At 39.6% G+C, this 27986-nt stretch overlaps 1 protein-coding gene across 1 annotated transcript; it reads left to right on the top strand.

Annotated features, from left to right (window-relative positions):
- Positions 1-244: 244 nt before the first annotated feature.
- On the top strand, positions 245-27079 carry PIK3CG (phosphatidylinositol-4,5-bisphosphate 3-kinase catalytic subunit gamma; the record flags this gene model as incomplete). Its single annotated transcript, XM_079549611.1, has 10 exons — positions 245-2254; positions 6752-6817; positions 6915-7140; positions 10311-10414; positions 12694-12840; positions 13793-13883; positions 16937-17067; positions 18153-18264; positions 21471-21628; positions 26798-27079. Exons 1-10 carry the CDS (start codon positions 251-253, stop codon positions 27077-27079), a joined length of 3321 nt encoding a protein of 1106 aa, XP_079405737.1. The 5' UTR covers positions 245-250.
- Between the last annotated feature and the right edge of the window lie 907 nt (positions 27080-27986).

The raw sequence follows: 27986 nt of genomic DNA, 5'->3' as shown, positions 1-27986 counted from the left end.
ATTATTTAATCATTGGGTTTGGTTTTTTTCCTCGTATTTGGTTTTGAATTGAAAAGATTACATCTGGAGTGGTTTATATAAAGCAAGAATTTAAGACTAAAAATTAAGGGGAAGAGGAAATCTAAAAAACGTGTAGCAGGATTGTGACTGGTTTTTGATTTTAATCACAAATAAGTAAAAAATAACTGTAAAGCAAATGTAGATGAGAATGCAATCAAATGTTTTTATATTTTGTTAGATTTCTTCTGGCATGGAGTTGGGTGACTATGAACAGCCTGTTGTTATGAGAGAAGAAAACAAACGAAGGAGAAGAAGAATGAAACCTCATTGTACATCGAGTAATTTGTCTTCAATGGAGCTGATATCCATTGAGTTCATTTTACCTACAAGCAACAAGCATACTAAAGTACCGGAAATGATGTTACTCGAAATAGCTGGAAACTGTACTGTTGAGCAAATGAAAGCACAAATTTGGATGCGTGCGATAGAGATGAGTCAAACCACAGACTTCTACCATGCGTTCACCCCGGATCAGTTCGTACTTCAGTATCAGAAGAAGGGGCAGTGGTATGAAATTTATGATAAACATCAACTATTACAGACATTAGACTGCATACTGTACTGGAAAGTGTTACAGAAGAAAGTAGGCAAAATATATGTAGTCCAGAAACAAAAACCATCAGAAGAAGTTCAGGAATTTCAGCGGCAGCTTAATGATTTAATTGGTTATGATGTTACTGATGTAAGCAACGTGCATGATGACGAACTAGAATTTACCCGACGCAGATTAGTCACTCCACGAATGATAGAAGTAGCCTGTAGAGATCCTAAGTTGTATGCAATGCACCCATGGACTACATCTAAGCCACTCCCAGAATATTTGTTCAAAAAGATAACTAATAATAACATTTTTATAATCATACATAGAGGAACGACGAGCCAAAAAATTAAAGTGTCGATAGATGACACTCCAGATATGATTCTCCATAGCTTTTTCACAAAAATGGCAAAGAAAAAGTCTTTGATGGATATTCCTGAAGATCATAGCGAACTGGATTTTGTTCTTAGGATTTGTGGCAGAGATGAGTACATTACTGGAGACACACCCATCAAGGATTTTCACTGGATAAGACAGTGCCTTAAGAATGGGGAAGAAATCCACCTTGTGTTAGACAACCCTCCTGACCCAAGTGAGGATGAGGTGCAGAAGGAAGAGTGGCCGTTGGTAGATGACTGTACAGGAGTTACAGGATATCATGAACAATTGACTATAGATGGAAAAGATCATGAGAGAGTGTTCACTATCTCTTTGTGGGATTGTAATAGGAAATTCAGGGTGAAAATAATTGGTATCGATATCCCAGTTTTACCAAGAAATACTGATCTTACTGTATTTGTAGAGGCTAACATTCAACACGGGCAACAGCTCCTTTCACAAAGGAGGACTTCCTCAAAGCCTTTTACTGAGGAGGTTCTGTGGAATATTTGGTTGGAGTTTGACATCAAAATCAAGGATTTGCCTAAAGGAGCACTCTTGAATCTTCAGATATATTGTGGTAAAGCACAGGGATTGTCCACAAAGACAAACCTTCAGTCACACGAATCCCCCAACTCTGATTCAAAATGCAAAACTCAACTTCTGTATTACGTGAATCTTTTATTGATAGATCACCGTTTCCTGCTACGAAGTGGGGAGTATGTTCTCCACATGTGGAAAATCCCAGGCAAAGGGGAAGAGCAAGGAAGTATCAATGCAGACAAACTCACCTCAGCAACTAATCCGGATAAAGAAAATTCCATGGCTATCTCTATTGTGCTGGACAAATACTGTCACCCAATTGCCTTGCCCAAGCACAGGATAACATCTGATTCTCAGGGGGACAGGACACGAGCTGAAATGCCCAACCAGCTTCGCAAGCAACTTGAAGAGATCATAGCAACTGACCCACTTAATCCACTTTCTCCTGAGGACAAAGAACTGTTGTGGCACTTTAGATATGAAAGTATAAAGCACCCCAAGGCATACCCTAAGCTGCTTAGCTCTGTCAAATGGGGACAACAAGAAATAGTGGCCAAAACATACCAGTTGCTAGCTAAAAAGGAGGCGTGGGATCAAAGCACTTTAGATGTTGGACTCACAATGCAGCTTCTGGACTGTAACTTTTCTGATGAAAATGTACGAGCAATGGCAGTTCAAAAACTGGAAAGTTTAGAAGATGATGATGTTCTTCATTATCTTTTGCAACTCGTGCAGGTAAGGTGTATTTGTATGTTTGATCTTTGGCTTCTGAGAGTATTTACAGTACCATATAACCATTCCCATGCCAGCAAAAAACCCCGGTTTTGAAGCCTTCAGATTTTAATCAAAGCAGTGGTAGTAACCAAACTAGCCCAAAATTCATTTTCAACTTTCACCTTCTGTCTGTATCATTATTTTGGTATTAGGATTGCCTTGTGCCTTACAGTTTGCATCTTGTATCTACAACAATACGTTATATTGTCAATGCTTAACATGGCTGTGGTGGGAGCCAATCCTTACTGTGCTATCTCTAATCCTGTTCTTGTCACGTCTGGATGATGCTCTTGGTTACCTTTACCAACATAGAGAAGGAAAGTAAAGGCAGATGTTAACACAGCAAAGGCCCAAATAAAAATCTGGAGTTGGATTTCAGGATCAGGAATGTCAGTGCTGTTATATAATGTGTGGCAGCACTGTGAATCATGGACTGCTAAGGGGACCCAATTTATCTAGAAGGTTCTAAAAAAATTAAAAGCAAATAGAAGTTTGTTATTCATAGATAAAATTAATTCATTCTGGGAAGTTGAGTAAAAAAAAATGTGTTTTTAATGGAAATGAATCACCACTGTATTTATTTGAAGTGCTTTGTGTGCAGTCTACTAGATGAAACGTCTGGAAAGTTGGCATCAGTTGTACAAGCAGATCGTTTGGTTTGTTTTTCACAAAGTGGGGCTGGAGCTGGGCTGGCTGTCGGTGGCAAAGTTCTATGGCTTCTGAGAGGTGGGACCTGCAGTCCTGCAAGGGCAGCGTGTCCCCCAGTGAAGCAGGGCGGCGCTGTGGCTTCCTGGGCCTGGCAGGTCTCTGGGCCGTGTGCAGGGCTGTCAGCCTGCACAGCAGGAAATGCTTTTTTTCAAAGAATCAGAGAGCAGAATTGGTATTAAGAAACAAGAAACAACCCCACCCATCCACCCCCTCTCCAAAAAAAAGAAACCTGCAAACCAGTGGGATGGGGCTTTGGATTTCCATGTGTTCAGAGGGTCCTGGTTGCTGCAAAAATAAAGTTCATTTTTCAGATTTAGATGCACACTGGCAGTGCTTTAAAGAAACCCTGTTAGCCTTGTCTTCACTTGTCTGAAGATGAGGCTCCCCAGGCAGAATTGGTGTGCTTAGCATTAGCCGAAGGAACCGCCATGGTTGCTTCCCCAGACCTCCCACATTGATGGGCTGGATCTGCTTGGCTGCGGCTCTGCAGTCTGCACGCAGCTCAGCGATTTCATTCTCCTCTGTACCTAAATTAGGGCGTGGGATGGTGATTGGTCCATGTCAAAGTCCCTAACAGAAGGGGGAAAATAACTCTTTTAAAAATTCTTTTTGATATTATTTACTTTCAGGAGAGAGTTTTAAAGAGAAAAATCACTCTAAAGATAAATTAAACGAGTGTAGTATAATTTCATAGTAGTTTAATTTCACCATGTCATTTTTAGTAAGAAATTTATCCAGGTATTAAAATACTGTCATCCTCAAAAGGGAAAAAAACCTAAGTCCCAGCTTATACCTCCTAGCTGCTTCCTTGGATTCTCTTCCATGGTTAATTGCAGGGCACAAACCTTTGGCACCATGCAGCCAAGTATTGACGCTGCGTGTTTTCTGAGAATGAATGGATGCTTGTCAGTGCTCTGCTCTAGGAGGACATCATGGATGTCTATCTTGAAAACAGTCATGACTTCTCACATGTGTGCCTTTTGTGAAAGCTTTACAGCTTCTTTCCCTGTGCATAGGGTGCTCCCATCCTACATCCCAGTGCAAATGGGAATCGTGTTATTTCCCACTTGGTCTATCCCAAACAGAAGTAGATATGCCATGAATAAATCCACTGAGCATCCAATAAAGGTCTGTGGCTCTCTGTAGTAAAACGTGGCAAGGACAGTTAAATCACAGCAAAATCCATTGAAAAACAAATACTAGTGAAGAAAATCATGCTACCTTTATGTGGCATTGTGTCAGTGCCTCCTGTTGGTGATCTGACCCAGCAAAGGTCCAGGAAGGGAAATACTGTCAGGCTTTTTCTCATGGCTGGTTTTTATTATTCGTATTCAAATACTTGTAATTGTCTCTTTGCAGGAAAAAAAAGGATTGATTTTTTTAAAAAGTAATTATTTCCAAGACACAAGCATAATAAGGACAGTCATAAAACTTTTTTTTTAGTATTTCTTATGTTGAAATTTACATTTACAACTTTAAGGTAAGGAAGTTTTGTTTTGAAGCGGTGACCAGGCCTTTGGCTCTGTTTCATTCTGAAGCTGTTTTTCTGTTATGTGCATGGAGAACATTCAGCAGAATGTATACCAGAATAAGGTCTTTAATAGCTGTCCTTGCAAGCAAATCCGTTTGAATGTATGCAATAGTTATTGCTTTTAAGTTCCTTTTGGCAGTGAAAGTAAATTTTTATTAAAAAACATAATACCTCATTATCTCTCATGTGAAGTAAAAGTTCTTACAATCTGTTTAAGATTGTGAGTTCTTATTATCTTTCCCAGGTAAGATGCTGTCATTTAGGAGAATTAAACTGTTGGAGACTTAGTGTTGATATTTTATAAATAAAGGTAGAACTTGTGCTGCAGTACGTTTAGGAGATATTTAATGAATTCAGTGTAGCTATGCTTATGGCTTGGTTGTTTCCTTGCAAGCTGCAGAACACAGCGATCTTGAAAGAGCTGCTATGCTGCACTGCATAGCTATCCCTGGATGTTTTTGTACTGTGATGCTTCTGAAAGCTGAGCATGCTGCATGCACCAGGCTCTGCTCATCCCTTTTGTTTGCCCTTAATCTCCCCACTGCCACGTCCTGACTGTTTCCAGAACCCAAAACCATTCAGCAACCCCTCTATCCACACAAGGGATTTTGTGACTTTCTTCCAGGGCTTGTTTGCTACTGCTTTCTCTTTCTATGTCTACATGCCTGCCTTTCATCCTCTTTAGCCTCAGTATGATCCTCCTCTAAGTTTGAGTCCTTCAGTCAATAGAAGAGAAGCAGATGGAGAAAGCACTTGGAGGAGTCACCAGGCTGCCCATCACAGCTCAGGGCCCAACCCAGAACATGGGTTAGATTTTGTTTTACAGACCAACTCACTTGGTTATTGTGGTGAGGGTGAGAATAACAGAACAAAATTCCTGAGATGTAAAAAAGTTGTTGACTTTGTTTCCATCCCGTTTTGGCAGTGTCTTGGCAGTATGTGTGGGCTTGGTGCAGGGGAGTGGCTGCTGGAAGAGAAAATATCTATCTGTGCTCACAGAGCCACTGAAAAAAGCAGATCTGCTGAAGTCTTCTTTGTAGCTGTGCTTGCTCTATCCAATAGAATAGTATTTGTATCAGAGCTTTTCTTCTTTTTTGTGGTTCGCTGGGACTGAGAGTCAGAGTGCCTCTGGTGATGGGCACTGATAAGCTGCTCCTGGAGTGGGAGCAGCTCCTACTGCTGTGGGAGCTGGGGCACCCAGCAGGGAGCCCTGCTTCCCGTCCTAAGGTGCTGCCTGTTGGCAGAACTGGTGCACTCTTACTGAACATTTTGTTTAAAGAATAGGTACAAATACATTATTTCATTTGGCAATAATCTTTTCAAGCATTCTCTGTGTCAGTTGGGCTGCAGGCTGTTTTCTCGTTTTGCTAGGTTTTCGTACAGACTGCTGTGTTGTTTCACTGGCAGTCCAGAACTCAATCTCACCAGTTTGCTCAGCCCTGCCTTGCTTGTCATAGAATTACAGAATGATTTGGGTTGGAAGGGACCTTAAAGCCCACCATCCCCAACCCCTGCCGTGGGCTCAGGCTGCCCAGGGCCTCATCCAACCCGGCTCTGAGCGCCTGCAGGGATGGGGCACCCACAGCTCTATGGGCAGCTGTGCCAGGGCCTCACCGCCCTCTGAGTAAAGGGCATCTAACATCTAACCTGATCTCTGTCTTTTAGTTTAAAGTTGTTCCCCCTTGTTCTATCGCTATCTGACTGCGTAAAAAGTTGACCCTCTCCTGCTTTTAAGCCCCCTTCATGTACTGGAAGGCCTCAGTGATCTCTCCCTAGAGCCTTTTCTTCACCAGGCTGAACAAGCCCAACTCCCTCCGCCTTTTTTCGTAGGAGAGGTGCTGCAGCCCTCTGATCATCTTCATGGTCCTCCTCTGGACCCACTCCAACAGCTTCTCATCCTTCCTGTGCTGGGGGCCCCAGGCTTGGACACAGAACTCTGGATGGGGCCTCATGAGGGCAGAGCAGAGGGGAACAATCACCTCCCTTACCCTGCTGGCCAGAAATTGCTTGTTGCATTAATCTGAAAAGAAACTGTTGCAGATAAGAGTTGCTTGCTGAACCCTGCAGAGAAGTATTGTTTTGTTTTTTTCAACTTTGTTTCCTCAAAAAAACTGGTTTGTTATGCTCTTTCTTACATAAAGAAAGCATTCAGTACGTGTGATCTGTAAAATGTAAGAGAGCCTTACATGTTACTAACACGTCTTCTCTGTATTTTCCAGGCTGTGAAATTTGAGCCTTATCATGACAGCGCATTAGCCAGATTTCTGCTGAAACGGGGTTTAAGAGTAAGTATTTCAAATACAGTCAGCTCATGCTAAGTTACTGGCATTTTCTCAAGGAATTGTCATGTGTTCTAATTGTAATGTCTTTCTTTACCACTAGAACAAAAGAATCGGTCACTTCTTGTTTTGGTTTTTAAGAAGTGAGATTGCCCAATCCATGCACTACCAGCAGAGGTTCGCTGTGATCCTAGAAGCCTATCTTAGGGGCTGTGGGAAAGCAATGCTGCATGATTTCATGAAACAGGTTCAAGTCATTGAATTGTTGCATAAAGTCACAATGGAGATAAAATCAGTTTCTGCGGAAAAATATGATGTCACTTCTCAAGGTATTTATTAACAGACATTTCTTTGTTTGTAATAGTATTGTTCTTTTCTGTTTAGCTGTGAAATCTAGGCATCAGATTGCCTAGGTTATTTAAAAATCATGGATAGATTACAGACGTAATATTTCCATTCTTTGACTTATCTTCTTGAGCCTCATGCCACACAACTGGAAAGTCAGAATTTTGTACTTAATTCTTAGCTGAATACCAGCAATGAAAAATAGAAGCAACCCAGGACACAAATATTAACTGGAAGTACAGAGCAAAAAGTGGCACTTGCCAGGAAACACAGCCTTACTCAAGCAAGGCCTGGAACACCCTTGGCAAGGGCAGTGGGGATGAGTTCAGACCAGTCTCTGCTAGACCACAAGTAGCTGATGGATCAGCCCTGAATATACAGAGCACATCTTTGGTGCTCTGCACCGCAATGAATAGGAGTCCTGTGAGACACAGATGTGACGCTGTTATTTTCAGTTCCTGTAAGCACTGCTTTGGCCCCACATAGGGTTATGTAATGCCTGTTTACCTCTGTATTTTCCTGCCTTTTTTTTTTTTTCCCTCAAGTGACTTCCTTAAAAGCATTTTTATTAAGATTCCTGTTAGTTGCTCAGATCTGGGACTAAGTGCAAGAGACATGGCAATAATAAATTCTAAAAGCTGTAAAATTTGGGAGAGAGACACACCAGTTCTTCTTACGTGTTCAGACCAGTGTGTTCTAGGCCACAAAGTCCTTGGTTCAAAAGACATTCCTGTTTTGGTTACTGGGAAGCGTCTGGGGTGCTATTTGAGATGCAGCTGTTTTTACAGAGCTTGTCTTGGAAATTAAGGAATCCACTGAGGAGCTGATGGCTGTGCTTACTGGCTCTCAGGAGCTATTCTTCAGGGCTGGAGGTTTCCATATTAAAAACATGGTATAAATACAGAGCATTCAGTACTGCCTTTTTATTAAAATTGTTTGTATCAGTTGAAAAACAGATTTATTTGTGATTGCATAAAGTGTAAAGGGAATATGCATTTGTTCTTTGATATACAATATGCTATCAGTTACACTACCACTTAGTGTGAATTTTGAGACTCACTGAATGCTTGTACAGAATTCTTTCTAAACTGCATTTTAAATGTATCTAAAAGTGCTGTATAATCTAAACAGATCTGGTCAGATCCCATGTTTCTGAAAGGAACTTAGAGACTTGCAGATGTACATGTCTGTAACAGCAGTGGTTTCCTTAACACATTATCTTTGAAGAATCTGTGGAAAAGAATAAAGTTTCAAGAGAAAGCAATCACTTTAGCACCCACAGGATTTTGAAATTAAAGAGTCTCTGTACTTCTACAGCAGAACAGTTAAAGAAGTTTTATGTAATTGAAATTTCCACTGAATAAGGCTTCCATTTAGGCTGTCCTACTAATGATACTAGTTTAATTCATTCTCAGATCGCTGAGGATACAACTTTTTCTATAGGCATCCTAAGCTTCTTGAATTTTTAAAAATCTATTTCCTACACTTTCTTTTTTAGTTTATTGCTTCTTTTTCTTCCATATCATTTCTATTCTCCTGTTTTTTATATTTGAAGCCTGACTGCTTTAAACTATTTCATTTCATTCTTTCATGCAGTCACATCTAATTTTTATATATATTTTTTTCTTCCTTCCGTGCTTGTGTTTTTTTTATTTTTTAATAAACTACTTTAAGGCCTGTGGTATTCCAGTAACAATTATGTCATCAAACTTACATTCACCTTATTTGTAATCTCTTTTTTTATATTAAAAACATAGCAAGCAGTGATAATAAATAAATTCTTAAGGATACAGCAGTACCAGCTTGTATTGGATTGTCAGCTTTCATCACTGTGCTGTTTGATGATTTGTGATCCCTAGGTGTGTATGTGTAGCTGTTTCTTCTCTTAAAGAAGAAACATTTCTCTTAAAATATGTAGTACTTTGTTCTTAAGCTAAATCAACGTGGAAATTAGTTTAGGAAGTGCTTTGACCTGTGTCAGCTAACACCTAATTTTTACACATTTCAGTTGGTCAGTATACAAAATTTTTCAAAGATTGTCTGACAATGTGATAAGACTTACTGAAATCGAGCTAGACTTGTGTAAGGGATCAGTAGTTACATTTTAGAAAGCTTTTACATGATGACCTATGTTGAAAGTTGTCTAAGGGGGGAATGGTTTTAATCTAAGGGGGAATGGTCTTAAACTGAGACAGGAGTGGTTGAGATGAGATATTAGGAGGAAGTTTTTCACACAGAGGGTGGTGACACACTGTAACAGGTTGCCCAAGGAGGTTGTGGATGCCCCATCCCTGGAGGCATTCAAGGCCAGGCTGGATGTGGCTCTGGGCAGCCTGGTCTGCTGGTTGGTGACCCTGCACACAGCAGGGGGTTGAAACTGGATGATCATTGTGGTCCTTTTCAACCCAGGCTATTCTGTGATTCTAATTATACTGTTCACTGATTAGCTCCTGTACCTCGCTGGCAGATCTTATTTAATTTTTTTATTTTTACCAGATTAGATATCACATCAGTCACCAAATTTTCTTGTTACTGTAATATGAGATTTTCAGGGCTACAAGAAGAAAACTTAAATAAGAAATTCAGCATATCTGTGTTTGAATTCCTTATGACTACACTGTGCAGCGCTGCATGAATTCAAAAGTCATGAATCTGGATGTAGGAGCAGTGAGATAGGTAAAAATAATATTGGTAAATGCAAGGTACTTTCAGGTTCCCCTTTCTTCTGAGCCTTTGAGGGAGATATTTGAGCATTTCTTTGTCAGTAATAAGGGAAATATACAGATGTACATATACATTTTGTGTTGTGTCATTTTGGTTTTTTTAAATGAAACTTGTTTTAATGTAATCTCTTCACCCGTGGAGATGGAGTCTTCTGAAGAATATCAAGCACTGTGTGGTTTTGAACTGCATAGAGGGACCGTGAGTTGTGAGGTGCTTGAAGACTTTTGGGATCTGAAACAGCCCATTAACCATGGGAGTTAAAGAGTTTTCCTCCATTCCTCAAAATAGAATGTCTTTAAGGAGTGCACTTTAGAAAGTAGCTAATCAGAGGATTTGTTTTTAGCTAAACATCACTTAAGAAGTTCTATTAGCTGTAATGCTTTTACTTCCAACTTTTGATTTTAGTGTGTTTTCTTGCTTGCAATTGCAGTTATTGCACAGCTTAGACAAAAACTTGAAAAACTACAGGGCAGCAAACTTCCAGAAAGTTTTAGAGTCCCATATGACCCTGGGCTAAGAGCAGGAGCTCTAGTGGTAAGTACATTTTGAGTTCCTACAAATCCTTTTTGAAAAAATTATCCTATCTGTAAGTACGTTTCCTTTGGTAAAAACATCTAAAGACCTTATTTCACTGTGAGTGTGATGACATTTCATGGCTTTAAAAAAGTATTCTTCCTAATGCTAATGGCATTTTTCTAAGTGAGATGACATGCTACCATGTGGAAAACAAAACAAAACACAAAAACAACTCCTCATAAAAAATTCTAATAATTAAATGTCAATTAAATTGAAGATTTAACAGGTGGCTGAATTCTGTTTATATCAAATGCCTGTATAAAACTGTTTCAGCAGACTTTGGAGATTTTGGGATGTTCAGTTTTTCTTCTTACTTTCCTTGCCTTACCTGAAGGATGTGTCTGGCCTTCATGCGTCTTTAAGGTTTATTTGAGACCTCAGTCTTACTAACACAAACGTTTTCCTATTTCTGATTTTTTCAGTATCTCTGCTGACTGTGTTGCTTTTATTAAAAAGTACATTAACATTTCGCTAGAAATATGTTAAGAAACACCTGTTTCCTCCAGTGCTGTCATGTGATTGTCGAGGTCTGTGCCAATTCCTATGTTTTGCACTTAAAAACATGATGTATAAATCAGCAGGTGTATTGTGACAGTACATTTGCTCTTGAAGCTACTGTGCTATGTGAAATTTGGGTAAGGAAACACAATGAAAGCTCTTTAGATGCACCTGATGCGCAGCCTACAAGAAAGGAATCCTTTGGTTTTTCTCTTAGCTAAGAACAGATGAACCATCCAGTTTAGGAGATGGCAGTCAGCATTCTCGTCTAGGTGACTGATAGCTGTTTTCCAAGTCCATCCATGTTTCTGTTAAATAAGCCCTTGCCTTGGTAGCAGCCTGTAGGCCTGTCTGCCTTCAAACTGAAAGAGCTGAACACCTCCCAGCTGAGGACCACAGAGGTACTGTCTGTACAGAAGTCAATTGAAACAATATTTACTCAGAAATACAGCATTTCTGATAACTTCAGAAGCTTAATTTAAATAATTATAATTTTTGTAGGTTTGTACATGTTTAATTTTGAATATTTATTTTGTTAAGTTCTTGACAAAAAAAAATGGTCTTCAAAATAAAATATCTTTGAGGCTTTTCTAGTTTTCCCTTACTTTGGAAGTGGGCAGCCCTTCCAAGGTCTTCCTAGGTACATGAAGTAACTGGTTTACAAAGAAAAGAAGCTATGTCCAAAATAGATGCACCTGTTTTTTTTTTTTTCTATGAACAGAAATGTTTGATACAACATTTGATATTGGCAAGCTTTTATTTTGTCTTCGTTCTAGCAAGTGTTACTTGTCCATGAGCTTAAAATCCTCACAGCCTGAAATTTGAATAGTCTAAACCAGATATTAGTAGCAAAACCGGTGTTTCAAGTTAAGTTCAAAGCTGTAACAGTGTTTTCCCCTTTTAATAGAAATAGTGATAAAAGCTGTTTTCTTTTAAACTCAAAGTTCAGAACCTCAGTCTGTGAAACGTGAATATTCTGAAATACTCTTTCCTGAAATCATCACTTCTGTCAGCTCTCAAACACTGGTGTGTAAATGCTTTTATTATTTTATGTGATTTTACTGTAATAATTATTCCAGAATAGGAAGTATTTTGTACCACATTTGTACGAGACATAATCTGATGAGAAAATGTTAGAAATAATACCATTTCAGAAGTTTCATTGCTGAACTTCTCAAGAGTGAAAAATTAGTAAAACTAAATGAGTGTTTATTCTGTTATTTTATGAATTGCTGTGTTAAATTACTTTCACAAATGCCATTTTCCATGTGAATTTGGCTGTACAATTTTCTAAGGAAATTGAGTAAAATCAAGGAGTCTGTAATAACTGAGATCTCTAAAAGTCACAAGGGTAGACAATATGGCAAATTGCATTGGGTGACTTTCCTGTTTTGTAAAGCATCTCAGAATGCTCTGGGGCAGTTCTAAGTTTCCCAGTGATTTCAGAAGCTCTTACTCCTGGCTTAAAAGTTCTTTCTGTCTGAAACAGATTTACAAGTTAAAATCAGTTGCAGAGAGTCAAGGCTTATGTTTCCCTTCATCATGGGCAGTGTTCAAAGCTTTGCAGGCTCAGTGAGGTTTTCTCTGGCAATGGAAAACCATCCTTCGCATGTATTTTCAATGTGTTTCTTGTGGTTTAATTGATTGAAAGTTGGTGAACTACTCTCTAGCTGATGTATAAGAAGGTTGGTGTGCTGATGTTGGAGCACAGTGCCTAACGATAAACGTCTCTTTCACAGATAGAAAAATGTAAAGTAATGGCATCCAAGAAGAAGCCCCTCTGGCTTGAGTTTAAATGTGCAGATCCAACTGCTCTATCAAATGAAACCATAGGCATCATCTTTAAACATGGAGATGACCTCCGTCAGGACATGCTTATTTTACAGGTAAGATAATGCTGTATTGGAGGAATAAATTGAATATGTAAATATTTTTAAATTGTTTTACTTTTCAGAGGAGGATGTGCTGTCTACTTAAAATAGGAGGCTTTCATTTTGTAAGCTGTATGGCAAGCTGATAGCAAAAACAGGATCTTCTTTTTTGTACTACTGTGTTTTAAGTTACTGTTACCTTTCTTTCCTGCCATATTCCACACAAACAATATTTTGGTGTTCTAGAGAAGAAGCCTGTTATTTAGTGCAAGATGGCTTGTTTTTCTGATGAAGAATTTTTTTCATTGGTGTATGTGATAGGTAAAATTACAAATGGAAAAACAATGATAGATAGCATTGCTGTAGTAATATTTCAGTGATTGCTCTGACAAATGGGGTTGTTAGCATTTGCAGGGATATTTATGGTGGAAAATGGATATACTGGCTAATGTGTTCAATCTCAGATCATGTAGAAATCATAGAAAACACTTATTAATACCTTGTAAGCAATAGAGGTTGCACAGTCACAGGACAGGTTAGGAAAAAAAAAAACCACCCTGATTCTGTAACTGATAATCTTGAATGGCTGCACACTTTCTATGTTCTTCTCTTAAGCCACAAAATAGACAAGTAAGTTTAGTCTCATGTCAGAAGTCTGTGCAGTGTTATTTGTCTAAGTAATAAATAATGTCTGAGCAATGTAGATTAGATCCTGGAAAGAAATCTTTATGCTTAAGATGATGAAGGCACCCTCAGGTGCCAGAGAAGCTGTGGATGTGCTTTCTGTACAGAGAAGGCCAGGTTTGGTGGGGCTCTGGGCAGCCTGATCTAGTGAAAGGTGTCTCTGCTCATGGCAGAGGATTGAAACTTGATAATCTTTAAGGTCCCTCCCGACCCAACTCATTCTGTGATTCTTTGTTTCCCTGAACTTGTAATAACTTTGTGCATTCCTTTTTGTTTTTGCTAGATTCTTCGCATTATGGAATCCATTTGGGAAGCAGAATCCTTGGACCTCTGTTTGCTACCGTATGGCTGTATTTCTACAGGGAACAAAATAGGTATGAGAACACAGTGTAATTAGAAATTCAAAAGATTACAGTTACAGAAGTTGTGTACAGGAGGAGTATTCAGTATACTCTGCAGTCCAGAAATCAACATCAGTTTCTTTACCTTTCTGTGAGCAGCCTTCATTTGTCTCTTAGCTGTGGTTTCTGCTCTTTCTGATGGATATCGTTATACTGTTAGACTAGCTTAAGTGATTGTGCTTTCTTTGCTAATCCAACTGTTGAATCCAGCTGTAAGTTTCTCTTTAATAACAATATTTGATATGAAAAAGCAGTGAAAGCAAGTGACTTCCTTAATATGTGTTTTAATGTGCTAATAAAGATGAAATAGAGAAAAGAGTTAAAATAGAAAAACATTTATGTTTTTTTCCTGACCTGAAACTCCATACCCTATACTTCCTAGAAGCAGCAGCATCACTTGATGGAATGTTCAGGCAGTATTTGTCAGTAAGCATGAGTTCATGCAGTGGAGGTTTTCTATTTTGTAGAGTTCATAATGGGAGAAGTCAAGGGGTTCCTTGAAATTTCCTGGAGAACTGTGTCGTGGTATGTAGAGCAACCTGATAAGCTTGGCAGAAGTCCACTTACATCCAGAAATACCAAACTGATACATAATGTATACATCCCCACGGCTCCATGACTCACTGTGTTGGGTTTGCATGTATTATGCACCCTAGCACACCCACGTGGCACAGTTTCCCAGTATTCAAATAACAGGGAATTGACTGTCACAGTTAATTTTGCTGACCAGTTGTCACACAGCTGGCTGGAGGAAAGCCTCCTCACTGCAGAAAAATTGGCTATGCCCAAATTAAGCTTTCGTGCTGAAAAGAATGCTTTGGCTGATATAAACTATTCATCAGTGAGACAGATTAGCAAGTAGTGCTCTGCCCTTACTCAGATCTTGAACATCTGTAAAAAGTAGCAAGTTTGTTAACACCTGTTATCTGTGTAGCTGGCAGTATGATAGGAACTGCATGGAGTGGTAAAGTCATTACAGTATGAATGCTGCCACTTATTTCACATGATCTCCAGCTTTTTAGTTGTTTTATTTTTTTGCAGTGTATTTTGCTTTACAGATGGAAGAATGTTAAACTGAGTCCCAGTGAAATTAAGAACTCTTTTAAATAATCTGCAGTGTACTTCCTCTCCAAAATTGCCACGTAACATTTTTATCATTCTTTCTTTTGGCTTCAAGATTTCTCAGGAGTGCAGAAAGCCCAGCTCACTGATGCAGTACTTGGAAGTGCAACACATAAGTGTTTCTTTTCTTCTCATATAAGTGTTTTAAAAACTAAAATAATCGTATTAATAGAATACGATAGAATCTAATAAGGTCAAAGGAAATGGTCATGATATACCAAAATATAAATTACGCTTAAACTGTAAATATAGGTCATTTTTTTAACCTTCTAACATTTTTTTATATTTTTATAACAAATGTAATGCTTTCTTTCTTTTCTTGTTTAAAATCATCTTAAGGCAATGTAATATTTTAAATTAATGGAGGAAGATGTAGGAATTCTGTCAGTGGCCACTGTGTTCTTATATTCAACTTATAGACTTCAGTATTCTGTCTTAAATTCTTAATGGGTTCCCCATTCTGTGATCTCAAGGAAATAATCGTTTATTTTTGTACATGCAGTGGGGAGGGAGATGTAAGAATTCAGCATCCCCCCAGCACCATGGTGGGGCCAAGGTTAATCACATCCACACTTCACTTCTGTGTGGCTTGCTGAAAATACCTGTATCCTAAATTAGTAATATGCACTGTGGGACACCTTGAAACACAGCTTATGCTTGTTTGGAACAAAACCAAAGTGGTGACATGCAAATTTTCTTTCACAATATTTTTGATGGTTTTCTTCCAAACTGCTTCTTCCCTTCCTCTTCATATTTTCAAGAAACTTAGGACAGTTTATGTGTGTTTACACAAGGACAATACCCCATTTTACAACGAAAAGAGGGAAACAGACAGATGTCCTACAGATTTCCTAACACCTGGATGGTATCCCCTCCTGTGTAGATCTTTCTCAGTCTGTTGAAGACATCTGTTTTCAAAACAGTTTGCAGTTCTGGAAATGTCCACTGCTGCTGCCAAATAGACCTCAGGAGGAGGAACTTTCTCTGCCACGTATCATGGGTGAACAGTCGTACCTTCCTATCTCTCCCGTTGGCATGGCCATATGTTCGTGGTTTTATGAGGCAGTTTTCACTACTTACTGTGCTGGGTCACTGCCAAATTTAAAAAGCTCGAGTTGGCACATAATGTACAAGTCACCTACCTCAGTACCGCAGATCCCCAGTAACAGGCAGCACTGTGCTTTTGCTGCTTTCTGCTCAGATGAATGCAGCCCAGTTACTGAAGTCTTCTCTAGGACTAACCATACCTACTGAGAGGCGTATCTATTTAGAACAATCTGCTGGGAGAGATGCACTATTCCAGCACATACCTGGAATATTTGCTTAGGCAGAATAAGCTGTACAACATTCTGTCTAGGTTTTGTACTGCTGTTTTAGCTCTACAGCAGAGAATGATCAGTAAATGGTTGTCATTAGCATCCACTCTAAAATCTGTAGGCTTTTCACACTGCTGAACTACACAGCTATTCTGGGAGAACTTGAAAATGCAAAGAGAAGCAAAAGATGTCTCCTGTAACAGCTCTGCTCCCCCAGAATCAAGAAGCTGTTCACCGGCAGGGGGAGATTTGTGAGCACAGGCAGGAGAAACCTTTCCAACAGCTGGAATGTGATCTGGAGCTCCTGAGAGACAAACAACAGCCCAGCAAACACAGACCGAAGGACACTGCTATTCAGTTCGGTGGTTTACAGAGGTTGTATTTCCACAATAGTGTTGTTATGGGCTCTGGCTGACTTCAGCTGGGAGTGGGCAAGAGGCAGTGTTGCTTGTAAAATAAGTGGATGCTCACAAGCTATTGAAATTATGCAGAAGGTTTAGAAAGCAGTTTAAAATATTATTTTGTGTATTTTTTATGCTTTGATATAAATTTAATATAAATTCTAGTTTTTTCTTTGTTTTTTGTTAGGAATGATTGAAATTGTGAAAGATGCTACAACAATTGCCAAAATTCAGCAGAGTACGGTTGGCAACACTGGTGCATTTAAGGATGAAATACTGAACCAGTGGCTCAAGGACAGATGTGTCATTGAGGAGAAGGTGAGTTCTTTGAGTTTTCCTCCCCTAAAGTGAGATGGGGGGTTATATCAGAAGGAGAGGAGAAATGCAAAACTCATGGGTTGAAATAAAGACAGTTTAATAGGAAAGAAAAGGAGAAAGAGGAAAAGAAAAAAAGCATCAAAAAAGACTACCCAAAACAAGTGATGTACAGTGTTATTGCTCATCACCAGCTGAGTGATGCCCAGCTAATTCCCTAGGTTTTATGGTTAAGCATGATGCAGTATGGTATGGGACATTTCTTTGGCCAGTCTGGATCACCTGTCCTGCTTCTGTCCCCACTCAGCTTCTTGTTGGGATTCATTCTCATGGATAGAGCAGTGTGAGAGGTCAAAAAATCCTTGACTTACTATAAGGACTGCTGAGCAACAACTAAAACATCCATGTGTTATCAACATTATTCTCATTCTAAATCCAAAACAACACCAAATAGATAAATAGATAGGTAGATAAATCTGCCCTAGCTATACCCAGGTCACAGAGTTTTTGAAAGCACCGTAGTAAATGAGAAGCATAGTGTATCCGCAGTTGTGTTTAGAGTTGTGTTACTCACGAGTTTGAAAAATCCATTCATTTCCCTGCACTCAGCTGTGCATGTCTGTGGAAGAGCCTTCTGCATCCAGCTGGCAGCTGGGCTTCTGAGTTAGAAAATGCTTTAGAAATGATTCTTTTGTCAGTGGTATATAGAAGTGATACATGAGGAGCAGATTGAAAGGACATACAGGAACACTGAGAGGCACTGTGGTTTTAGAGGACTGAAATACAGATTTGGGTACTCATAACTCCTTTGCTTAGGTTCAGTGACCTGTTTGAGCTTTATTTTCTCAGAAAGTGTGGACTACTATGTGCTAATTTTATTTGGCTTAGAGAGTACAGCCTGTTCTCACAGCATAGCGAGTGCATTGCAGTGCTGTGATCGTTATCTCTGCTGTGCAACAGTGTACTTTATAAGACAGTTTGTTTGACTTTTGGTTGATACACATCAACAGAAAGGCATATTAATTTGAGAATGACTGAAGGAACATTTCTAACACTGAAGCATTTAACATCTCTAAAATTATTTTTAGTTTCAGGCAGCTGTGGAAAGGTTTGTTTATTCCTGTGCTGGCTACTGTGTGGCAACCTTTGTTCTTGGAATAGGAGACAGACACAATGATAACATTATGATCACAGAAACAGGTGAGTCTGGGTTTTTGGGGGGAATTTCATAGAAGAGGGGACTATCTACACCTCACAAGGTTTATGTTTTAATCTAATAAGTTATGCATATAGCAATGAATGAAGGTAAAGAATCCAGTTCTGTCACCATTACTTTCAAATTCAGATACTTCTATGATATTGAAACCTATCATTACCCTTTTTGGGCCTTTGTATAAGATTAGATGTTTATTTGATGGAGTGACAGCATCAGTGGACAAAGGAAGGACAATTGATGTTGTCTACCTTGACTTGTGCAAGGCTTTTGACATGACCGTGCACCACACCTTTATCTAAATTGTAGAGATACGCAGCTTGGAAGGCCAGCAATATTCTGGGCTGCATCAGAGGAGGTGTGGCCAGCAGGGCACAGGGGATGGTTGTTCCCTTCTACTCTGCCCTTGTGAGGCTCCATGTGGAGTACTGTGTGCAGACCTGGGGCTCCCAGCACAGGAAGGACGTGGAGGTGTTTGAGCAGGTCCAGAGGGGGACCATGAAGATCAGAGGGCTGCAGCACTTCTCCTATAAAAGAAAAGCTGAGGGCGTTGGGCTTGTTTAGCTTGGAGAAGGCTGCGTGAAACCTCATTGTGTGGCCTTCCTCTACTTAAATGCAGCTTAAATGGAGGAGTGGTACAGACTTTTTACACAATCAGATAGTGATAGGACAAGGAGGAATGGTTTAAACTAAAGCAGTGGGCATTTAGACATAAATTACTTACTCAGAGAGTGATGAGGCCGTGGCACAGCTGCCCACAGAGCTGTGAGTACCCCATCCCTGCAAGCTCTCAGGCCCAGGTTGGATGGGGCCCTGGGCAGCCTGAGCTGGTGGGGGGCAGCCAGCCCACGGAAGGAATTGGGGCTGGTGGGCTTTAAAGTCTCCGACCTAAGCCATTCTACGTTAATAATGCTGTTCTTTTCCAAGGATGAGTTTGTTACAAAGTAAGTAATCTGGCCTTGCAAAACAAAAGTTTATGTCTATATTTAAGATCTAAAAGCCAAAAGGTTTTAAAAGTAGACAGATAGTCACTTGTCTGGAGGGTGAAAGGGGTTGTGAGTGGGATTGTATGTGCTGTCAGAATGAAAATATTATTGGACTGCGATCGCTTCAAACTGTTCATGTACCTTTGCAGAAAATCCTAGAAAATAAGTATACATGGAGTGTGGTATTTTGTTACTGAGATCTGTGGAATGGTGTGTCACAGAACAGAAGTGCCAACAGTTCAAACATGAGCATACTAAATGAAATGTCAACAATTTAAACATGAGATATTAAAGCATATTAAAGCATGGAGCTAAGCATACTTGTCAAATTGTCAAGGGATTGCACCTTTAATGATTAATCTCACCTGCTGATGAGCCAGAAGAAGCTGCCAGCCTCTTCTGTACTCTGTCACACCATTGTTTGTCTTCTTTGCTGGGAAGCTCTTCCGTGCCAGCCAATGGGAGCTACCTCAAACTTGAGTTGCTAGCTACCTTGTAAGGGTGGCTGCATGTGGTCACCTGACCAACTGGCTAATGCAGGAGCACCAGATGTGTTTCTGGAAGGTTGCTGGTCTTTGTATAGTGAGTGGACTATTGTCTGCTGAACAGTCTATCTCTGTTCTTCAGGAGGATGTTGTCAAGAACGTGCACAAGTGACTTAATGGGTCAGCACAACCTGGTCGGCTGTGAATAGTCCATTGAAATCTTTAAGAACCAATGTGTGATAAATCAGATTTCTTTGTAGAAGTTGGCTATACAGATGTGTTACATGAGCATGCTATTGTCCTTTCGCCATGCCTGAGGAAACAAACTTCTCCCCACATGGCTGCACGCCTCCTGAAAGACCCTAAATTTTTTTGTATTACAAACTTTGGGATTACTTCCTTATGGACATCCCAGGGAAGCACCCCAGATTGAGCTGCATACATGAAGGCGTTCTATCTGGCCTAAGGAGTTCAGTTCCAGTTTTATGAGCTCATTACTTCCTAATTAGTCTTTACATAATGCAAGGAGACAGAAAATACTTTTGGTTTTAGTCAGAAGACCATATATTTAATATTAATCATATTGTAGTTAAACTTTTACCAGCTGAAGGCTGAAGAGAGGAAGTACCCTGAAGGCAGAAATGAGCTAATTGAAGACTACAATTAAAAAATAAAAAAAAAAAGTTCACCAGAAATCCTTGTGGAAAAGAAGACAAAGAAATGCTTTAATTTCAACATTAATCTATATATATTAATAGTACTGATATTAACAGTACTATGTATATTATGTACTAGCAGAAAGTGCATGATAGGTCAGTAGAAAGGGGGACAGTAAAGGAAATGTTATTTGTTTATAGTCAGGAGCAGATTAGCCAGAGTTTAACAGGAGCTGTCTGAAACAATAGAAGGGAGAAGGAGGTGACTGAGAGGTCTGCAGAATATGTCAGCACTGGGGTAGGTTGCGAGGACTCAAAAGGTGGCTGAAATGCTGGCGCATGTAAGGATGGTACATGCCAGGATTGCTGTTAAGTAACGTCCTATGTCATTCGACGTTTTGTCTTCTTGTGTGTATATGCCATTATTACAAATGCATGTTTTTAAGTGAACATACTCTTTTATCCTTACATCTTGTTTGCCAGTGAAACTAATAAATCAATCTAAAGAGCAGCGGGCCACTCCAGTCCTATAGGTGTAGCACTCCTTAAAAGTGAAGTTTTTCATCACTTTCCCAGGACCTGATACTATACTGCAATCTCAAAGTTATCCATAGTGTGGGAAGCTTATTCTGTACACTGCAGGAGGATATATAAACTGGTAATACAGGTATGTGAAGAAGAAGCATGTTCTAGTTCCAGAGTTACTATGAATTAGTGCCATAATTGACAAACTTTTCCCATGTAGTGATGTGCTGGGATCTGATTGTTACGGATTTGGAGGCACAAGCTTTCCTCATTTCGTGATTGAAAAGCTGTGAGTGTATGTTTAGAAAACATAGCAGGCCTACCTGGTTTTAACAACTGCCAAAGACAAAAAATAATTTCACTAAGAAAACACAATTATGTATTAAAAAAAAAATAAAAAGAGAGGAAAAATAGTCTTTTTCTGCTGAACTACAGAGTCGTAGTTTAGGCCTACAAATGGTTTTGGAAATACAGTAAATGCATATGAGTGTTCTTGGCAATTTATTGCATTTGAGCCTAATTGTGACTTCTTTTTATAAAGGTAACCTTTTTCATATTGATTTTGGCCATATTCTTGGGAATTATAAAAGCTTCCTTGGAATTAATAAGGAAAGAGTTCCTTTTGTGCTGACTCCCGATTTTCTGTTTGTCATGGGGACCTCCGGAAAGAAGACAAGTCTCCATTTCCACAAATTCCAGGTAAAGTGAATATTTAACTGTAAATGAATTAAGTGGCATTTTTTGCCCTCTGAAATGAGCATTAGTGCCTTAGACTTCAAAGCTCTGTGCTCCTGGGTATTGCATTAATATAATTTACTGAATCATAATACATTTCTGGGTTATTTTAGCTCTAAAAGAGAACCCTATCTGTAGGATTAGGGGAACTAGGATGCAAACAGCCATGAAGCCACAGTAAAGAGCTTCAGCTAGCTGCAGTCAGGCAGGCAATCTTTTCTTTGTTTCTTGTTTAGATTGAAAATACTTTGTAAGGGACATCAGTATGTAGCTGCAGAGAGACAGCGTTAAGCAGAGTATTCTGTATGGTACAAGTCAGTGTTCCTCAGCTGGCTGTGTCACTGTTACTCCCTCCTGTTTCTGCCCCCTTATCCTAGGGCTGGGCCTGCTGCATCTCGACAGTGCTTCACAGTAATCTTAGACTGTGTACGATTCTGGTTTTGCAAACTGAGTGGACTGTTGTAGTAGGCGGTAAGGAGGCTTTATCGGGATGTGACGCGTCAGGACCTCCCCTGCTCTGTGATGGATTTATAACGCATGCTTTAGGGGCGTAGACGAAGCACGTAGGGCATATAAACCGCTGTGTAGTTGCAATAAACACCATTTGCTACTCCTCATATTGGTGTCTGTGTAGCTAATGGCCCTAGCCATTCGCTAGTCCTAGACGGCCTGAACCCTTCAAAACGGGGGCAACGGTGGACTGAACTCTGTGAAAGAGAACAGTGTTAAAAATCTATTCTATTGCAGTTCGTTCAATTTTAAGTGAGCTCCTCCAAAACAAGTTGTGATTTTGTAGTCTTGTGACAATGAGAGAGCAAAGCAAAATGCTGTTTAGTATGTTTAATGAAATGTCTGAGAGAATGGCTGAACAAAGGTAAATAGATGTTGGGCTGGTCTTCATTCACACATCATTAGGAACTTTAAATTTGCGCTTGACTAGAAAGGAGGTTCTCTATGTTACCCAAAGTCCCCTCCAGAGTGCAGATCAGAGCAGCAGCCTGACTTCAGTACTCAGGATTCCCTTTGGATGGACCATTCCCTCTGCCCTACCTGCTGCAGAGTCTGCTTTTTAACACTGAGTACCTGTGGGGTAGTGGGCAGGGTGGGCAGGTCCCAGTGAACATACACGTGGTTGTTCAGCAAATAACCAGGCAAGTGTCATTCTTGAGCCCAGACTTCTAAAAATAACTATAAACCACCAGGTGCCATTTTTGAGTCCTTCTTTTGTACAAGGACTAGCTTTGGAAGTGGGAATGCTGAGCCCATGCTCTTAAAGAAGTCCATCAGCTGTACTTCATACAAGAAGGGTGGCACTACTCAGTCATCAGCCATGTGGGCTGGGACACCCATCTAGGCTACATCAGTATGTAGAACACCTCAGTTCTGGAAGCAGGAAATAGTTGAAAATATGAAAGTGTGCTGGTGGAGAACTGGAAGACTGGCAAGTTCTTAGCATCTGTCGTGAGGAGATCTTGTGTTCATATATATGGATATTACAGCTTTTCAGAGAATGTATGACCTTTACTTCAGCAGTCCAAATGCTTAAGTAACAGGAGGTGACTTTGGTCTGAGCTTCTTTTCAGTAAGCCCTCATCATACAGAGCAATCCTGAATGTGTTTATTTTTCTACTGCAGTACAAATTTCTGAAGTAAATACTGCTGCCGTCCCACTGGTGCAGAAAAGCCACGACAGTGCCAGTGTCAGTTCCATTCGTGTCATTAACCAGAGGAACAGTGCTTAATGTGCTGTACCATTGTGAGCAGTGACTGTGACACATAACCTGCTCATCTGATGTGGGATGATGTGGGCATAGACAAACAATAATACGGGCTGAAAAAAATGTAAGTTTGTGTACAGTTCTGCTGCGTTCCAAACTGTATGCAACCTACTGTACTGTACTGGTAATGCCTTAAGGGATTCAAAAAGAAAGTTGAAAGCAAAATACTTCTGTATAAATAAAATGATGACACAGAGCAAGATACGCATTTCCTATCTTGCTGTAAAAAAGTGTGTTTTAATTATATTTTCAGATAACAAATGTAAACAAAATGAAAGCCTTGCTTTCCAACCAGCAGGTTGTGTCATGTTCCCAAATAGCGAGGGATTCATTCAGTGTGCCTGCTGACTCATGCAAGCAGTAATGGAAAAGTCTCGGCATTTATCCATCATTAATTTTTAAGAGCATCGCTCATTAATTTGTGCTTCAGCTACATTAAATATGTTGTACTTTAGAAGAATGCTTTGTTTTCACAGGCTTCAGTCTCCTTGATATTCTAAAATACCCATGGGTTTGTCTGGCTTTATGTCCTGTCACCTATTGGTCCCTACAGATGTGTCAGACACAACTGCTACTGCAGGTATAACTACACAGCTGATTTTCAGGCCCCCTGCAGCAGGGTACAGCAGTTAGTGCTGTGCTGGCACTGCTGCACTGTTAAAGTTGGTGACTTCTTGCTTCTCTTAGCTCTTACTCCACATTTTGCTTCCCTTTTTGCTCTTTTCACAATAACTTAAAAAAAAATTAGATGCCAGAGGCTACTAATGAAATGACAGAAATGTTTAGTAGAAAACATCATTTGATAAGCATGATTTAATCTGAGAAGACAATTATTTCTCTGTCCCATCTATGAATTTTTCAGCTGCCTCAATACTGTCCAGATTTCTCTTGCTATGAGTGTCAAACGTGGTGGCATTTCCTTTCCAGCTTTGGCTGAAGCCCATGCCACTCTTTTACTCCTATGTATGTTTTCCTTCATGTCTTACATGTAGGAACCCTTCAGAGAGCCTTATTGTAGATCTCCCTAGACTTTTAAGCTTTGTCCACCAAGTTATTGTTACGTGTAGTTAGCCTCAATTTCTCTTTACTGCTTTTGCCATTGAATGAATTTTTATTCATTCGGTCTCATTTATTTCATTCATTCGTTTTTCATTACTTTACCCTGCAGACTTGATGTTACAGGAGTCTGTGGTTTCAGTACTGATCTAATCATTTCTTCTGGTTGTGCCACTTGCTTGCAGAATCCAATGTATTTGACTGTCAGACAAAGGTGACAGAAGGAAGAAGGATGTACACTTCATCACTGAAAAGAGAAGGCCTGTATAACAGAACTTGGGCACTCCATGTTATACAAACACTTGACCCTTAGGAAACTAATATTTAAGGACAGATTCAAGCTCCCAAAATAACCCATTGTTGTCTCATGGACAAGTTGGGGGTGGTTTCTCCTCAGTTCCTCTCATTTGGCCTGTGGCTTTGATTAGTTAACAGCTTTCTTCCTAATCCCACGTGTGCACATAGCCCTGAAACGCACTTGTGTCACTTTTGGTTCCCACTGCCTTTCTCAGAAGTACAGAGATGACTTTTACTGGGAGATGTTAATTCCAAACTCCATTCAGCTCCTGTCTGCATAAATAACTATAACAAGGAGGTGCAGATGTTTTAAATCCTTTGAATTCTTTCGAGGACAGTGATGCCAGTTTCTTGACTGCATAATTGTTTTTCTGTCTCAGACACCTTCAGCAGTGAGATGTATCATCCACAAAGAAATGCAAAACCTCCTTTGATACGACTATAAAGAGCAGAGCTTTCATCTCTTTCAAGAGAAACAAAAGCCACACTAACTCTAGTGACAAGATTTCCCTGTTTGAAGTCGATACACATAAGAATTTTTTTCTTGGTGTCATGAAGTGAAAATAATCCCTGTGAAAAGTTGATTGTGTTTTCTATTGTAAACTGTGCTTTGGCCACTGCAATTCATCTTCTGCTTTGCCAGAGCTGAACTGACATTAAAGTTCTCATCTTATTTCAGGACAGGATTTATTAGGAAATGTAAGGGGGCCAAGAAATAGGGGAAAAAATGAAAAAGAAAAAAACCTTGCGGACAGATGTTTAAAATATCATCTTTCTTCCCTTGTGTTTTCCTGACCTGTCTGCTCATTTGTCTGACGTCGCTGGTGTGAGCAGTGATAGATGTTAAGGTTATTTGTGCCATTCTTACTGTTTCTGAGGAAGAAAAAAACTACCCACTGTGTCAGAAATAACCAGAGTTCTACAGAGCTAATGAGATTTGTTAGAAAGGTATATGAAAATATTTGAATTGCATAGGACTTTTAAAATTAATTCAATAAATCTGTGGAAAGGTTAATCTGAATCTTTATTTGGGTAAAAATCAGTGTTGCTTCAGGTTAGGTTTTAATAGCAGCAACCTTCTTGGAATTATTTCTCGTCTCTTCCCATTACTGCATTGCAGGCCTAATTTAACTTCCTCATTTTGATTTCTAACGTTTGATTGCTTTTCCTTAAAATGTTATTTTAAAAAATAAATGAGTAATGAATTCAATGTAAGAAATAATCATTCTGATTTATGGATTAGTCACTTATCATTAACCATTCTTTCCAAAGGTATTTCATGTTTTTCTAAGCTGCAGAGATTTAATTCTTCTAAAGTTTATGCTGCTAAGCACAAATTCTTATATATGGAAGTGAAAAAAAAACCAAAACAGTAATCCCTTGAATCCAATAGGACAGTACATAACCATGGCAGTCCTAAAGCAAGGCAGCACACCTGTGTTTGAAGCAGAGCTGTGAGCTGGAGAGATGTGACAGAACACCACGCCTGGAGAGCCATCTCCATTAAACAAGCTGTCACCTCCGCAGATTTAAAGACATCCACATGAAATGAAGAATTGAGCCCTAGAGGTGCTGCTTTATTCAGTCGCTTGCTATCCCATGGTCTTTAAATGGAAACCAATTGTGAAGAGAGACAATGAATTACTGCTGCCTTTTTAACAGTCTCAGCAAGGGATTACATGACAGGGAAATTAATTTGAAATTCTGGTGAAGCTGAGCTTTAACAACTAATATCATATTATTTAAAAGATCCATTAGTTTGTTCACCAAAGCAGGACTTGTTGCCCTGAGGTGCACTCACCAACAACGTGGCAATGGATGCAGACGTGAGAGTGATGTTTCTGCTCGGATGCGCGGCTCTCTGGGGTCTCCTCTCCCTGACACACCGGTGACTGAACGGCGTTGGTCGGTGGCAGTAGTTCATACCAAGTTCCCATGAAGTTGCTAAGCCCTCCCTTTCCGTGCACCCCATCATTTAACAGAAAATCCTTCTCTTTTGTAGGATGTGTGTGTGAAGGCTTATTTAGCTCTCCGACATCACACCAACCTGCTCATCATCCTGTTCTCCATGATGCTAATGACTGGAATGCCTCAGTTAACCAGCAAAGAGGATATTGAGTATATCCGGGATGCGCTGACGGTAGGGAAAAGCGAAGAAGATGCTAAAAAGCATTTCCTTGATCAGATCGAGGTTTGCAGAGATAAGGGCTGGACTGTGCAATTTAACTGGTTCTTACATCTCGTGCTTGGAATCAAGCAAGGAGTAGAAAAGCATTCTGCTTAACATTTGGTGTAAACTATCTGTAGGTGTATATAGGAAGTTAGTGAATGTACTTGTTATTTATGCATTCCAAATACATGAGCAGTCAGTACTGCCTTTACCTCACTGGCAGCTTCTAAAAAGGCTTTTTTTTTTTTTGTCTGCCTCTCCAGAAGAGCTTTCCTGCAGTTAAGATATATATATTTTTAATGTCTAATGATGCTTCCAGTTGCCAGACTGTCAAATAGCTGCTTTGCTGATGTGGCCTGCAATTTTCTTCTTTCCTTTAGTAATAATGAAGGAGGAGCTTGGGTCAGATGATAACCTACAATCTCAGATAGAAATTTTCAGTGGCATTGCCTTAATTGTTCATGGGAGTCCAGGCTTCAAATGGGGAAAAAAAGAGTCGGTTTAAAATCGACAGTAATATTGAAATCCCTGCAGGAAATTTATTTCTTTATCAGGATGGCTTTTACTCAAGTGTTCTTCACCCACATCACCCTTTGTCCCACTTTATTCTTGTTCTGATTTTCAATATGCGTCAGTAGAAAACAACCTTAACTCCACTGCCAAAAGAAATTGCTTTATTATTATTGTGGTCTCTTGACATACACAGCTGACCTTGACTGTTGCTGTAAGAGAGCTTCATAGCTCCCTGGAAGCTCCTCTGGTTTGAACCTGAAGTTCTTGAGATTTAATTTTGGACTGTTTCTTTACCGGTCTGTTTTGTTTTTTAAACAGGAAGTTCCATATTATATTACAGATTATATTATTATTGTAAATTTATTGAAATTCCACCTATATGGTAAAAGCTTTGTAGAAAGCTCAATGGTACTTCCTTATTCCTCAGAGAAATCTCCTCATGTAAAAGCAATTGACATTTTACCAAATATTTGAGAAACCCAAAGCTATTTATTCTTTGGAGAGATAT

The sequence above is a fragment of the Tetrao urogallus genome (genome assembly GCF_951394365.1).
Source record: "Tetrao urogallus genome assembly, chromosome: 1".
NCBI lineage: Eukaryota > Metazoa > Chordata > Aves > Galliformes > Phasianidae > Tetrao > Tetrao urogallus.
Note: the sequence above shows the minus strand (reverse complement) of the source record. Positions and strands in the feature narration are given on the sequence as shown.